The sequence below is a fragment of the Idiotropiscis lumnitzeri genome, chromosome 3, assembly GCF_059441095.1.
Source record: "Idiotropiscis lumnitzeri isolate Australia: NSW breed Sydney's pygmy pipehorse chromosome 3, RoL_Ilum_1.0, whole genome shotgun sequence".
In the NCBI taxonomy this organism is placed as follows: domain Eukaryota; kingdom Metazoa; phylum Chordata; class Actinopteri; order Syngnathiformes; family Syngnathidae; genus Idiotropiscis; species Idiotropiscis lumnitzeri.
Window position 1 is genome coordinate 9,571,178 of NC_142393.1, and position 16,274 is coordinate 9,587,451.

A 16,274-nucleotide genomic window follows, 5' to 3' on the forward strand; every position below is an offset into this window, starting at 1 on the left:
ATTATTATAGATATAGATATAGATATATATATATATATATATATAGATTTGGCTATAGATTTGGTTCTGTTTGTCAGAAAATTTATTTTTATTAAAAAAGGGAAAAAAATCAGAAAAACAGAAAAATTAAAAGCCCTGCGCCAGAAAATTACTCAGGAAATCTGGATTTTTTTTCTTCTTTTCTAGTGAATGGAATAGGCTTCCGTAGAAATGGACTTCAATAAAAATGTTTTTTTTTTTTTTTTAACAGGAAGTTATATGCAATTTCCGTTCTGATAACTTGGCACATTGAAAAACAAAGCTCAAAATTGTTTCTCTCGTTTTAATATATATACTGCTTGTGCCGTAGTTTTCCTAACATTGTGAACTGACAGCTTAATAGCAAAAAAGTTTAATTATCTAATGATAAAATAAAAATAAAAAATGTTTGAACGCCAGAAGCTTGTAGTCTTTAGGCTTGAACATGACACAACACATTCGTCACTTGTCCTTCTTTTAGTCAACATTAATCAATTAATTTATATAAACCCATGAATGGGGAATAGGTTGCTTCTTCTTATCTGTTCCAATCACTGTTAATGCTTCCCCTTTTTTTCCACCTGAAAAGCAAGCAAGTAAATCAAATCAATCAATATCTCAGTCACGGTTGTCTTTTCTCTATTTGCATCTTCTTTTTCCTGTTTGAAACATAATCCGAGAATAGCATTACAGTAGTACAGGCTAGTACAGCCGCATTATGTCGTGACATAATGACATGTCAATATTAAAGTGTCCAGTGCAGATGCTCTTAAAGATTCCGAGGTATATCACGTATCGACCATGTTGATATTGCAGCACATAAAACTGAATTGTATGGCTCTCGCTCCATTACAAAGATTTTACTGGTGAAAGCACCAGAATTGTGAGTGTAGTGTGTTATCCACACGCTAAGAAAATTATTCTGCAATGATGTCTTTGCTTCTATTCTGCATGACCCTACATATATGAAATTTTGGAACTGTGATGACTTTCTGTGATGTGGTGTTCTGTGATACACGAGTGCATTTGTCTGTGGCATTTAGACCCATCAGGAGCATTTCGCATCATCCACACCGTATTTTAAAGGGAATTTCATTGCCGAATCTAATTGTAGAGAGGGTTGAAAATGATAGATTTAAATTTAAAATATCATGAGTTATCTAAACAAAATACAGAACGAGTCGGTTTCAAGGCTAACATTGCGATGACAATACAAAGACTGCATGCTCGACGTTTGATCCACAGCGTTTGCGTCTCCCCTGGCTGAATGTGTCTTCACATGATCAACCTGACGTGAATATTAGACCTTTGAGAATCTTTCTGACAGGAAGAGGTGTGAACTTCTTTTGACCTCAAAAACATCTGCAGGCCTTTTTGATATTTTTGCGCGATTCGGATAGTAAATCAATGTTGTCTTAAAGCTCCTACTGTGGGTGAAAGAAAAGGGACATGCGACTGTAGTTGTTGGTGAGATGCTCGTCTGCATTCTGACTCCTATTGAGGTGCCCTTACACTGAGCACCAAACATCGTAAAAGTTAGTCACCGTTTGCATGTGTCACATGTGTGATCTGCTTTTCTGAAACTGTTGTTGAAATAGTTGAAAATTTACTTTTTACTGACTTGTGAAAATGATTTGATATGGATTCACTCAAACAGTTCCGCAGCAATCTATTTTCTGTAGATTGTCTTTTGGACGACCTAAAAGGAAAACCACATCTTAGTACTCGTGGTGATTCATAATAAATTACAGTTACGGCTAAGCTAATACTAATGTAATAAACAATAATAGCAATGTAATTACCTTTGTGAGGATAAGCGGCTTGGATGATGGAGATGAATAATGTTTAAAATCGTTGCTAGGTAGAACAAAATTATTTACAACCCCAATATACATGACCCTTGTTGCTAATCTCGATTTTGTTATGGCTCAAAACCACCACTAAGTAATGTGATTACAGCGTGCTTGCTACAGTGTTGATCTTGCTTTTAATCTTCCCGATATCATGTGAAATTTCCCCTTTGATGCACTTAGGCGCCCACAGTCTTCGTTACTGTTCGCTAATTGGTGGATCTTTTTTTTTTTTTTTTTTATCTGACCTTACAAGCTCAGTTAATCTCTCAATGTGGTGTAGCAATTTCCTGATAAAGGGGAGCACCCCACTGATTGGAAGTGAGTTATGCTGCACGCCCGTCCCCTCATTACATCGCCAACAGAATGAGGGAGCACCAAAATTAGATTGGATTCCTTTCAATGTTGCTCGTAATTCCTCCTTCCACATAACAAACATCAGCAAAAATATCCCAGATCTTTCTGTGGGGAAAGTAACCTCCTCACCCTCTCACCAGACATTAATCAGCCTTCGCATAGGTGGAGCACTCTCACAAGGCCCCTTTCATTGATTACGTCGCGCTGTTGCGTGATGAAGAGTCTGACTCGGTAGTGGCACACTTGCTTGATAGGAACCACAGCTCTGAAACAATTTCAGGGTAATCTAATGGAAAAACACATTTTGGAAGTAGGCGTATTATGTCAGCCTGATTAAAAAGGATGAAGCGTCGCAAATAATAAAAAAACCTTTATAAATTACGAGGAAATAATTACTGTAGAGCAGGAGTGGGCAAACTTTTTGATTGGCGGACCACAATGAGTTCTGAAATTTGACAGAGGGGCCGGACCAGGAGCAGATGGATGGAGTGTTTCGGTAACCTCACTGCATCGGAGAAATAAAATACATTTAATTTTAAATGAACGTGAACACAAGCAATACAACAATATATATATCTTTGAAAAACCACAATATCTAGAAAATAAAACATTCACAAGGTTTATTCATTTAATTTTTTTCAAGTTCGGCGGGCCGGATTAAAATGTTGAACGGGCCACATGTGGCCCCCGGGCCGTAGTTTGCCCACGCCTGCTCTCGAGCCAGCACAAACTGTTTTCTTTGTGGAATGTCTCAAAAATGATTTACAGGAATTGGCACCAACTTTAGTTAGTTGCTTCTAAATTAAAATTATTTTACCTTGACAGTGGCAAAAAATATTCGGGAAAAATGCTTCAGTTCAAGTTTTTCCTTCAAACTACACTAAAATATCAAAGCTGTTCAGATTAATTCTAAATCTTTGCAAATTGTGTATTATGTCATTTTAGATTTTTCTTTGTGATGCACATGCAGGAAGTGGCAGGAAGCTCACGAACACCTCCGACATGGAGTCCTTACTTTTCATCTTGACTACCGCCAACATTGTCTGCTGAGGACGACTGTTTACACAAAAAAAAAAAAAAAAAAGAAAAAGAAAGTTTTGCCGACTAAGCTCTCTGATTGACATACTCGGAATTGGCTCAGCAATCCTCATTCTACCTGAATTGATCACCAATAGGTCCAGGAAGTCAGACAGACACTCACGATAGAAATTGCTTCACCAGAAGGATTTAGGAAAGTTTATTTTTTAAATAATTTTATCAACTCTTTAATACATTTTAAAATGTGCATTACATAGAAACATTGATGGCCTAGCGTCGCCATTGATTTTTAATTTTTTAATTTATTTTTTTATTCCTCTGACGGTACAATTTGATATTGCTTTTGAGTAATGCTTTAATAGCTAGCCCGATATATATCATATATAACGAAACGTTTCGTACAACTCTCCTTTGCTGGTTTGTGCAACACACATTTGTGACATTGGTTAAAAAAAAGAAGCAAAGAAAAAAACGGCACCATGACGAACATTTTGCGTAATGAACAATAACGTTGAAGTGTTTTGCAGAGATCAGTGACATGTGAAGATTCTTTGCAAATGTGTTTCTCTCCCCAACAAGAAATTGTTTCATGTGCTATCAAGCAGAATCCAGAAGTAGTCACACAGCAGTCATTTAACCCCCCTTGAGAGTTCCCGTGGGCGATGGATCCTCTGCTTTGTAGGAATCATAAATATAGCGATACCTCATTGCAGAGCTGGACAGCCCGGTAATGCTTCCGAGGGGATCCATTTGGAAGCCAAACAAAGAAGCAGGGAGGGGTGTGGATGCTCCGAACGCTCGGCTCGGCGCATCATGATGCAAACAGCAGAGGAGAAAGAAAGAGGAGGCGAGGGAAGGAGGAGCGAGCAGACAGCCTGAGCCTCGTTGCTCTCAGTCGCTCTTCCGAGCTTGGGAAAGCAGCTTCTCTGTCCTGTCTCTCGCTCTCTCTCTCGGCGACGCTGAAACTCCAGCTTTCTAGCCTGAGCTGAATAGAAGCATCCCCGGGGCACGGGAGCGCCTCCTGCTGCCACACCATGCTGCCCTGGAGGAGGAATAAGTTTGTTCTGGTGGAGAATGAGAATAAAATGAAAGCCAAGAGTCTCGGGACAGGACTGACCTATCACTCCATCCTCTCTTCTCTGCTGCGCTCCTGTCCTGACCTGCTGCCCGACTGCCCCTTCGACTGGGTGGGAAACATCTTTCATACCAAACGACAGAAGGTGGAACTAAACCGAGAGGAGCCCGTGTACAATGTGCGCTATCTGGGAAGCGTGGTCACCATCACGGCTAAGGGGGAAGGTTGCACCCAGGAAGCGGTGGCCAAGATCTGGGCAAAGAGCAGCTACGGGGAGCAGAGCGTCAAAATGAGGTTGACTGTGGGACCGCAAGGTATCCGCATGAGTGCTGACAAAGCCGGGAAAAAAAGTCCCATTCATCTTTACTCTCTGAGCAGGATCACCTACTGTACAGCGGACCCGTGTCGGCCTAAGATCCTCGCCTGGATCTACAGGCACCAGATTAAGAACATGGCCATCGTCCTTCGTTGTCACGCCGTCTTGGTGAGCAAGACGGAGAAGGCCCAGGCCATCGCGCAAAGCCTCTACCAGCACGCCACCTCAGCCTTCAGCGAGTTTAAGCGTCTAAAGCGCCAGAGTGACTTCCGGCACTGCCAGCAGCAGCTGCTGGGGGAGGAGGCGGTACCCCTGATGCCCCTGAGGAGGCTGCTGAATGGCCAGTGCCACTACCGGTCACCCGCCAACACCCCCGGGAGCGCTACTCGCCTGTGCTCCATCACGGAGGAAGAGGAGGATGACGACGACCACGTCGACGATGCCAAGGCGGGAGCCGAGCAAACCTGGGAGATGCAGACCACAAGGAAGCGGAAGGTTTTCACCACAAACACAGACCCAACTCAGTTACTGTCCCAGTTGGATCTCGGGGATATTGCTAGACTGGAGCAATGCCAAATCAACTTTGTCAGTGAGAGCAATAACAACACGTTCACGTTTATAACCTCGCTGGTGTAATTGGGAACAGAAAAGAAATGGGACTTCTTCTTCCCGACCGTCCACTGAATATCCCACTTGAGCTCCCTCTTCCCACTTTGCCCTCCTTGAAATGTATTCAGCAGCGTCTGTTTAGATGGCTGGTCTTCTGCGGGGGCACTTTGTGTTCTGGCCAGATGGCTCTGACGCTGGTGCGCCAGATTGACTGTAGCGAGTCGGGAATGTTTACAAGGAGAGTTGCTGATGCACACCCTCACGAGCACAATGACGAACGTCGATCTTCGGCAGCATGAGATGACGTATGGTCATGTTTGTTTGGTTTTTTTTGCTTTTTTTTTTCTAAAGCAGGGTGTTTGTATGTTTGTCGTATTTCTACCATGACAATCCTGACAAATGTTCAGATTGCCGAAGTTTGTTACTGATCTATTTATGAGAGAGGCGATGGATTAGGATGCAAGCCATTGATGGGACGTCTTAATTACTGCCATTTGTTACTGTCCTTGTCATTTATGCATGATGTGTCAACTGTAACCTTTCGCGTTGAGCTTTTTGTCTTCAATCATGTGTCACCTTCAAAGAGAACACTGTGATAAATGTGTGAGCAGGGATACAGACACACGGTAAAATCGAATTTACGTTTTGTATTTTGACATCAACCTTTTTTTTTTCCAGGGCAAATTTCAGTCTCTCATAATTGTGCTCTCGCTTGTTTCTTTCCATATCGACGCTTACATAACCTCACAGTTTGACGAGTTGTTTGGAATATGGCTGGAGCTTTTACAAAATAATTCACTTTGTAACGACTGACAGCGTTGTGTTGTAAGAAACAAAGCTTTTAGAATAATTCTTTTCCAAACATGATGAATAAAAACTTCTGTATGATTCCTTGGTGATATTTGAGAACTCAAGGTTATTCAAACGGAACTGAATTAGCATATTTCAGCTGAAGGGGAAAAAAAATTATTCCAACACTTTAAGAACACAGAACACATTTGCAACTCCACAATGTGTTCCCCGAGCTATAAAACATTGCTAGTCAACCCTATTGAATGTAGTTTGATGGTTTCCCGCTGGCCCCTGCCGGCTTCCAGGCCGCTCATGCTGCGGGGTGCAATTCATCAGCAGATTGAATTGTGCAGAGAAAGAACATAAAGAACCTGCCACTGCAGTTCGGCTGTCAGGGTCTGACATCCACATCGCAGATGTCTCCAAAACCAGGACAGTGACTCACTCGTCATCAGTTTTTACCACTAACATCAGCATTTCATTCATGACAAAGCCTTTAAGCTGTTCCGGAATCTTGCACAAGCTGCAGGTAGACGTTGCACCTCTGTATATAACTCTTCTCCAACGCTCCTGCAACACTCCTCCCCCACGACAATCTTCTTCTGCGGCAATGATCCTGGCGGATCTCTGACACCACTGCCCCTCCTGGTCGATTTTTGCAAGATTTACAATGCAGACAAGCCTGTTTCTCAGTCACAGGATAAGTGCTGACGTAAAAAAAGGCAAAGACGTGAATACACGTCTTTGGTAGGCGGGGTCTAGATTTTTAAAAACGTATATTTACGTTTTATGGATTTAATTTGCTCGTTTCGCATAATGTTTCAGGTGGCCACAGCAGTTCAAAAACCATAACGGGGGGTGACGTACCCTCTCAGATCGCATGCATCATGTCAGGCCATAGTATAATGCAGGGGTGTCAAACTCATTTTTGTGGACGGGCCACTTCGTAGTTATGGTTTCCCTCAGAGGGCCGTTCTGACTGTGAACCCATATAAATCTATGACCACCTTACGTTATCACATATATCAAACTCATTTTCACTCAGGGCCACATCCGCATAATAGTTTCTTTCAAATGTGTGTCTTTCAACTCTGCACGATGTGTCTTAATACCACTTGCACCTGAATATCGCAAAAGAATGACCCACACATGGAGCGATTTTATCTATGGAGGCCCTACAACGGGAACTGGTTTTGAGTCTCCGGTTCTTCAGGATGTCAAATCTCAGATTCTGGGGCAGCACTGTGGTTTTTGTCCTGCCTCGGAAACAATGGACTTGTTCCACTCCCTCTGTAGGGTCCTCGAGTGTCCATAGGAGTCCGCTCAAAGAGTCTACATATGTTTTGTGGACTTGGAAAAGACGTTCGACCATGTGCCTCTGGGAGTTCTGTCGTGAGCTGCTTCAGGAGTATCGGGTACGGTTTGTACGGTGCCTGTGCGACCGGTGACGGAGTTTGGTCTGCATTACCTGCAGTAAGGGTTGGACTCCGCTAAGTCTGTCCAGTCAACAAGTCAGTTTGTAACCTTGATGAACAGAATTGCTAGGAACAGCCAAGGTTTTCCGATTTGGTAGTCTCAGCATTGCGTTTCTGATGTGGTTCTGTTTGCTTCATCGCACAGTGATCTTTAGTTTGGTTTTGAGTGTGAAGTGGTTGGCACCTCCAAATCTGAGACTATGGAAATCGGTCGGAAAAGGGTGTAATGCCCTCTTCATGTCGGGAATGAGATCCTTTCCTAATTGGAGGAGTTGACGTATCTCAGGATCTTGTTCATGAGTGTAGGAAGAAAGGAATGGGAGATTGGCAGGCGGATCGGACTCTGTATTGGTCTGTCATAGTGAGAAAGGAGTTGAACCGGAAGGAGCTGTGGGTTGTCAGCGAAAGAACAAGATCCACGCTTCCCTGTTAAAGTTACTGCCGCCACAACATTACCCGAGATAAACAGAAGACGATGGATGGATAGTGTTATATCAGCGCATTGAAATCTGACCGCCTGAAAAATGAGCAGTGACAAATTGGGACTGGGAAGTTGTGAAGTGCATTCAAATGAAGACATAGCATTCATGAAATTTGAATGTTCATGCAAATGACCCTTGGACATGTTTTTGGATTATCCCACGCTATTACAATCACAAAGCAACATGAGTCATAAGTAAAGAATTTCAGGCAGATGAAACAACCTTCTGGCAGCTTTTTGCGAGAAGAGCTGTAAACGTAACTTGCAAATGAGATGTGCTGTGTTTTGCTGGTCAGCAACACTGTCAAAATATTATTGCGGTGGATGATCTCTGTTGGCAGAAATAGCACAAGGTGAACGGTACTATTAATATTTATAGTCGTGGTTTTTGTTTTGTGCTTAGTTGCAATCCATATAAACGCTAGATAATCTCCCGGAGGCAAAATGTTTTAACTTCAGTGCCATTGAGCAGCTTGGGGAAAAAAAAAAAAGTTTGCTACATCATGAGAATCAATTAGTCAGTCGTCAGATATTCTGCGCTTTAAACTAAGAGGAGATTGGAACACACCAAAATGGTCTAAAGATAAGAATTCATATGCTTTGGACAAAATTCTGCTGGCTTCTTATTAAAATTCAGCGACAGAAATGATCCCTGACCTTTCTGACTCAATCCGCCTTGTACCACTTGTACAAGGTTAAGAATTGGGAAAGGCAACTGTCCTTGTTACGGAGGTAAAAATACACTCCGCTTTATAAAACCAACATCGCGACGTTCAACAGTGTCAACCCTTCACATAATTGTCCTCTTATGTCACTGGAGAACTCTTAAAGATCAAGGCCCGCATTTCCATGACAACAGTATTGCTGAAAGTGAGGAGTCTTTCATTTTGAATTCTGCATTACACAACCACTCGATGACGATAATCCTCACTTAGAGGATTTGCAGAATGAGAATAGTGTAGGGCAGGTGTGGGTAAACTACGGCCCGGGGGCCACATGCGGCCCGTGGAACGTATTAATCCGGCCCGCCGAACTTGGAAAAAAATTTAATGTATAAACCTTGTTAATGTTTTATTTTCTAAATACTGTGGTTTTTCAAAGACATATATATTGTTGTCATGCTTTTGTTCACTTTGATTTAAAATTAAATGTTTTTTTTTTTCTCCGATGAGGTGAGGTTACCAATCCATCTGTTCCTGGTCCGGCCCCTCTGTCACATTTTAGTACCCATTGTGGCCCGCCAATCAAAAAGTTTGCCCACCCCTGGTGGAGGGTTTACTGTTCACAGCAGGCCTGTATTTAGCAGTATATTTAAACGCCGTGGTCACGCGCATGACTGCCTCCTTAGGATAATGACGCACTGAAATGTCTTTTGGGAGTGATACATTCAAGTGAGTTCCATCAATACTACGGGCAAGTTGAACGATTCATTCAGACGGTCGATATTTTTAATTCATTTTGCCAATATGACATTTGCAAGGTACGTAGATAATGAGCTTTTGTTCATTTAATTCATTCATTCAACCATCGTTATTTAAATACGCAGAGGAATGAATGAATATGAATAATCATTTGTGATTTTCTCCATCTTTGGGAGGGACTTTGGTTTGCACCTGGTGTCATTTTTATTATTACAAAGCCTTTTTCCTCTCTTTGTGCCTTTTTTGTGTTGACATCTTGAATGTGCATGTCTGATTTGCTTCCCCTTAAGATATGCTGGCAGGGTACTCGAGCCGTAGGAGATAGGGAGCAGATGGCGATAGGAAGGTGCATGTTGGGCTTTTAGCCTTTTCAGGCCTTGTGGCATGAAAACAAAATATTGCTGTTCTCTGGCTCAAGAGAAACAACATACTAATAGAATAATTGCATACTCAGGTAAAAATGAAGAGAATAAACCTCAGTGACTCTTTGTGTTGGAACAAAACTGAGTTAATCAAGCGCAATTTCAATGAAATAGCTCATGCAGTTTATTACGTTGCAGTCAGGTTCATCTGCTCGGCTAAAAAGCTCCTAACAATAAACTTTTAAATAAAATCACCACTGGAAATGATGCCAGACGGTTAAAGTTATAATTCCGGATTACCTCTTATTCACTAGAGCAGAGGTATTCAATTAAAAGTTACGAAAATTTCTTCCAATTAAAATGTCCGAACCAAAGTCCGACTTCCCTTAATGTCTAGCCTATGTTCACATTTTTATATAGTTTCAATATTTAGTCATTTTCAACAGAGCGCTTAATATTTAGCAATGTTCCCATTAAACACGTTTACCAGTCAAACAAATATAAGGTGTTTATTTCACATTCAAGAAAATGTGGCTGCAGGAATTTAAGGGTGCCACTTCCAGAAAAAACAGTAAAATATCTCCTGCGGAAATATATCAAGTGCTAAGCATTGAGTTAACATCTTTTACCTTTTTTTTTTTTTAAATCAAAGAGTTATCAGCCTAAAAAAAACGGAAAGCCGAATTATCCGAGTAAACAAGGTCAACATGTTCAGTACACAATCAATAAAAATGGCTGTCCTCATGAAAAACTAATTCAAAATGAGCTTTGACACCACTTTTTCTTTTGAATATTGTTTTAACTTCTCTTAATGAGAAAAATTAGTTTGTGACTGCCCTGCCAGTGACTTAAATCTGGGTTGGAACGGAGTCAGGGCCATTGGGATTTGGTAGATTATTTCACACATCTGGGATTTGTGTTTTCCTTTAAATAATATTTGTGCAACCGCATTTAAGCACTCCCTCACAACTTCCCAATCACTGAATGTTATTTATGTTTCCCCAAAATCCATGATACTTTTAGTGAATATTCGTTTGCATGCCGCTGGGCTGTAAACGAAAACGGAAACATCTGTTATACTGCACTCGAAGTTCGATGTTTTTGCGTGCGCTCACCTCAAACTTCAGCGGATAACTGTGCACAAAAGGGCGGTGCTTTGTTTCGTAGTGGCGCTTCGCAATGTTGTGACGGTTTCGGAGCATATGATGCACACTGGTTTTGAATCGGCTGCAGCCAGAACGAAACTAAATTTCTCCGTCCGTTCATTTAAAACAAGACTCATCGACCTCGCTAACTTTTTAGTAAGGCATATTGTCAGCAGCACTCTCTTCCGTTCTGCTGCGCAATTGGCAGTGGATCGTAAACAAAAGATTTGATTGGCTCAAATCAGTGACGCCTTTTCCGTATTTACTAGAATCGCAGCGCCAACGTTTGCGAATGCGCCCTGAAAAAAATTCATCATAGATTGGCCATGGGTCCGGTCCGAACCATCCCGCGGTCCGGATCCGCTCTCATACGCAGAAACGCAAATGTCACTCAACAGTAGCACATTTCAGTATGATGTGTAAAAGTATTCGACTCGTGTTAGAGCAATTTTAGTTCAGAAGCCCTTCTGTCTTTTGAGACTAAAATGTGCCTCGTCGAATGAGTTCACTTCACTAATGTCTGCCCAACAGCCTGGAGATATCTTTCCCGAAGCAGCCGCCATGAGTGACGTTTGTTTGATAACGGCGACATGGGAAGCCACCAAGGATGGCAATATGAGCGGCTGAGCGCCTCTACAAAAACCAGAGCCAAATGCGTATGCTATGGTCGGCCCGTACACTCGTTGTATGGTAAGCGAGTAAGCAAGCTCTTGGAAGGGGAACAAAAGGCGATTCAGAACTGCTTGAACATTGCGATAAAGATGTGGGGCTGTCAGCAAAACCCGGAAAGAAGCCCCTTAGTGGCACTGGCTGGTGCGCCCCACCTCCAGCAGATGACTGATATTGCTCTAAATCAGGGGTGCCCACTAGTGATGGGTAAATGAAGCTTCAAATCTGCTTCATGAACCAGTTGTAGCATTTTTGACCTCCTCTAGATGGCCCTCTCTGATCAACATTGGGCTGAGAGCATACTGAATTGCTGTTTTTTTTTTAAACCCTTTATTTAAACCGACAGTGTCATCGAGAGGACTCCAAAATACAACGGCTGGTTCATGGAGCAAATTTGAAGCTTCATTTTCCCCACTCTTTTCAAGCATGCGAGCTACTTAGAAAATAAGCAAGTCCAAGTGATCTATCTACTTATTTATTCCTATGTTTGAAAATACAATTAGAATTTTTTATAAGCACGGTATATATTGATGTACCTTGTATAACTGCATGAAACCGTATTGCACAATACGACTAGTGCACATTTTCTGTCCTTACTTTACTGATGACTTGCGCTGAATAGAATGAGTCAAGGATCGAGTTTGGACTGGCGCTGCTGATTGTGAGCCTCGTGCACACTTCCTAACTATTAGGCACGTTGGAACGGGTACTTAGACTTAACGTTTACTCGTGCTGTCGGGTTGTGGCGGTGGGTCAGTCTTTAGCACCGGGCAAACTGCGAGCGGATGCCTTAGCGCAAGGGTGTCAAACTCAAATACACAGTGGGCTGAAAAGTAAAACTTGAACAAAGCCGCGGACCAGCATTTAATTTTTTTGAAAACAATAAAAATGCTGATTTTTTTTTTTTAATTGAAATTTTTTATTATGTGGTTTTATTAATGCAATACAGTGTTTAGTTTTAAATTTTGAATGTAAAATTGTTTAGTAGTCATTTGGTATAGCCTCGCGGGCCAAATCTAATTACCCTACGGGCCAAATTTGGCCCACGCACCAGAGTTTGACACCTATGCCTTAGCGCATCCCTCGCCTCCCCCTGGCCGGCCGGTCTGCTCGCCAGCCAGTGTGAGACACCCCGCCATGGAGCCTAGCGCGAAATAAAATCCCCCTTCTACCAAAATTCATCTCAACCTACTCAGCGAAATGGGCCAAATGGCCTCAGAACGCGTCAAAAGCGTACTTACTTGCATCGGACACGTTCGTGGAGAAGAAGAAGAAAAAGATGAAGAAGAATGAGACGAAGAAGAAGGAGGGTTGGGGGCCAACAATTTGGAATGGTACCGTAACTGCCAACTGTCAAATGTGCATCTTTTGGAGTCTCCCAACGTGCGTCAAATCTTTTGTAAATCTGTTAATCTTACGACACAACTTGGGTGAGACAACAGCTGGAGTCAGTGACACACATCTTTGTCTCTCCCTGTGGCACATGATGAAGTCGCTTAGAGGAAATCAAGCACAGAATGTGCTGTGGGATTTTTATTTTATTTTATTTTTTTATTGGTCTTCCTCATCAAGACACTGGAGACTCTGCCTTTGTGTGGTAATTGTCATTAAAAGTGATTTTTTTTTTTTGTTTTTCTTTTGTGTATTTTCCCTCTAGCTCTTGTCAACAGTTTTTGGCGCTGTGAGGAAAAGCCTTAACTGACAAAACGCATACTGGCATGTCCTGCTCATCTGAGGCTGTATGTAAATAAGTGATGAGCAGCGATAGCCGAGAAAAGGAAACATTGTTAATATACATGAAGGTACAAGTAGTTGAATCAAGCTCTCTCCCTGGCATCACCTCTGCGTGATGTAATATTAATGTCCTTTATGCTTAACTAAAGCCCACTGCTTTATGGAGTTGTCGGCCTCAACCCTGCATACAATGCGTCATTCTCATCGGCAACGCCGGGATGCTCTAAAATGCAACCTTTACTTTGACACATGATTAGTGAGGGGTCTCTAAACCCTTGACTATTTGTTTCGGGTTCAATTGATATGCTGGTTTCTTCTTCTCTATGAACACGGTGATTTTTTTTTCCATTGTGGGGATAAATGAGTTATGGCTGACGGATTATTTTGTGCGCGGACATGATAGTGTTTGACTTTATGCTTCAAAGGACAGGGAACTGCAAGTCGTAAACTAAAAGAGTGTAAAATTGACATTTTAGAGACAGCGAATGATATTGGGGTAGGAAAATGTGAACTGAGTTCCGATGGGGTATTTGAGGGAATGGGGGGCGCTCTGGATAAGGACCCAAAGTGATTTTTATTTATTTAATTTTTTTTACCCTTTGGTAAATTTGCTGCTAACAAGACATTTACGATCAAAATATGAACGCTGCAGTGCACACAGCAGCCGAACTTTTTCATTCAGATCTGTAATAAAATGAAAGGACTCGCTCAGCTGTGTGTCTTCTGCAAATGACCTGACTGGAACTCACAAATTAGATCACTGTGGCTGAGGTAAAACAGCGATGGATAAATTAGCATGTGAGTCTTTCTGTCTTGGGGAAAGTGGCAGTATATGAACCTCGACCAACTTGCGCATTGAAATCATCAGGAGAGCAAATCCAAGCCACTCCACTAATAATTCATGGTGAGAAGAGGGAATATGGGGACTCGGAGTAACTTTTATTTTAGTGCAGGAGTTTTTTAACCCTGGCAACTTAACTGTCACACTTTTTTTTTTTTTTCGATTAAAAGTCAGTTTCTTAGTTTGCTGAACCGCAATGCTCAACTGAACTTTTTCTTCTGGACTGTAAGTCACAATGCTGCAGTGATTAAAATATTTATCAGACCATCGCCCAGTGTGGTTTATACGACAGATGATACCATTATGTCAGGGCCACCATCACCAGCATGAATAATGTATTATATTATATTCGTTATATTTTGCTAGAGTTATACTTTTAATCCTGAAATGTAATTGTTGTTATCCATCAATTTTTCAATAAACTGAATTTACTTTTTATTTGTTGATTAAAAATGTCAAATTAAAGGGACACTTGAATGGGGATTAACGGTGGCACTTTGGTTTGTGTGTAAAATTGACATCAGCACTAAAATACTCCCTCCCCAAATGTAACTTTTTTTTTGTGATGAGATTTGGCATTTATGCAAATTCAGCATCTACGTAACAGCAGGGAAGCAAATGTTACTCAAATTGTCGGTTCTGTTGTCTAAAATGGCGACCGTTAGCCACCAAAATGCAAACGCACATTACCACTCTTGTCCACTTCAACCTGTGAAATTATAAAAGTCTTCTTCACAATCGTTTGGATTTATTGACATCAAATGTGAGCTCATGTGATCACATGCACAAAATAAAAACGACCGTGCCGATCTCTTCTCCACTTGCTGAAGCAGACAAGAGCATGAATGCGCACACGAACCTCGACTGGTTATATTTTGGACATTGGGCGATGCTAAAGTTTTGTGTCAAGCGGCAACTGCCGTGTGGCGGGCATGGATATTTATGAGTGGTGTAGGCGTAGCCTGCAGTGACCTTGGAAATTGTAATATACTCTATAACGATCTACGAACAATTAATCTTACGAGAAGCCTCTCGCAATACATTTTGTTTGCATATCTTGGTGACTTGTTAAAGAAAACATGACACAAGCTGCACGGAAGCTGCTCATTCTCTCATTCTCTTTGAAGGTTGAAGTGGGCGCAAGTAGAGATGTCCAAATTGTGATTGGTTTCTTGCGTGACTCTCCCCAGTATATGGAGGCAGGGGAAGGGAGCTTGGCCATCATGCTAATTTCCAGGAGGCATTTTTAACTCATTTAATCCCAGAAATTCTTACTTAAGGAAATCCCTCAATTCCAGCATTTTTCGGGATTTTGACTCATTTTGCAACAGAATATTGTGTTCTATTGCTATTAAAAAAAAAAAAAAAAAACAGAGCTATGACGCAAAAAAAAAAAAATGGCTAAGACGTATAAATACGTCTTTGGGAGGTTGGGACTACGTTTTTGAAAACGTATATGTATGTATCATGGATTGAATGAGTTAAACTAAAATTTTTCTTGTTTTCGCCAAAAAAACAAATTGATAAAATAGAAAATACATTTTCCTGAAAAAAGGATACATAATTTGAGCTTCTGATTGAAAAAATGGACTATCCTGGCTGGATGAGCCCTTTAATTTACTTGCATTCCTAAACATAAGAAAACAGAAAGAAATGTCATTCATTGCTGTCTTGCCTGTAAGAGTAACTGACGATACTCTGGGAGGCTCTCCTCTAAAATAAATTAGACTTGAATGATTCACAGTGTACCTGACCGCAGAAGCACGGTGGTGATGAAATTGCCTGGAGGCGGAGGCATCGCTGGGGGGCTATAATCAGCTAACCCCCCCCCCCCCCTGCAGCTCGAGGCTGTTTCAGTAGTTGTTGACAAGGTTTTCGACAGTGCTCAGCCGGTATATCCTGCCGTTCCCGGTCAAAGGTCCCCCCCCAGAGAGGCAGAGCCAACATCCATTCAGCGGGCCTGCCGTAATTCCTGCGGCAGTCCTATCAGAGCCTGGCAGGAATCGAGGCTCGCCTAATCTCGTGAAGCTTTAACCAATATGTTCGCCCTTCCAAGTCCCCCAGCTAGACTTAGTCTTTGAGGGACGTTTT

At 41.8% G+C, this 16,274-nt stretch overlaps 2 protein-coding genes across 2 annotated transcripts in view; both read left to right on the top strand.

The window, feature by feature from the left end:
* Window positions 1-16,274, top strand: part of LOC148339800 (trypsin) — a 44,076-nt gene that overhangs the window by 5,205 nt on the left and 22,597 nt on the right. The window lies entirely within an intron of this gene.
* Window positions 3,972-6,159, top strand: fam43b (family with sequence similarity 43 member B). Its single transcript, XM_088290856.1, has one exon. It carries the CDS (start codon window positions 4,298-4,300, stop codon window positions 5,288-5,290), a length of 993 nt encoding a protein of 330 aa, XP_088146982.1. The 5' UTR covers window positions 3,972-4,297; the 3' UTR covers window positions 5,291-6,159.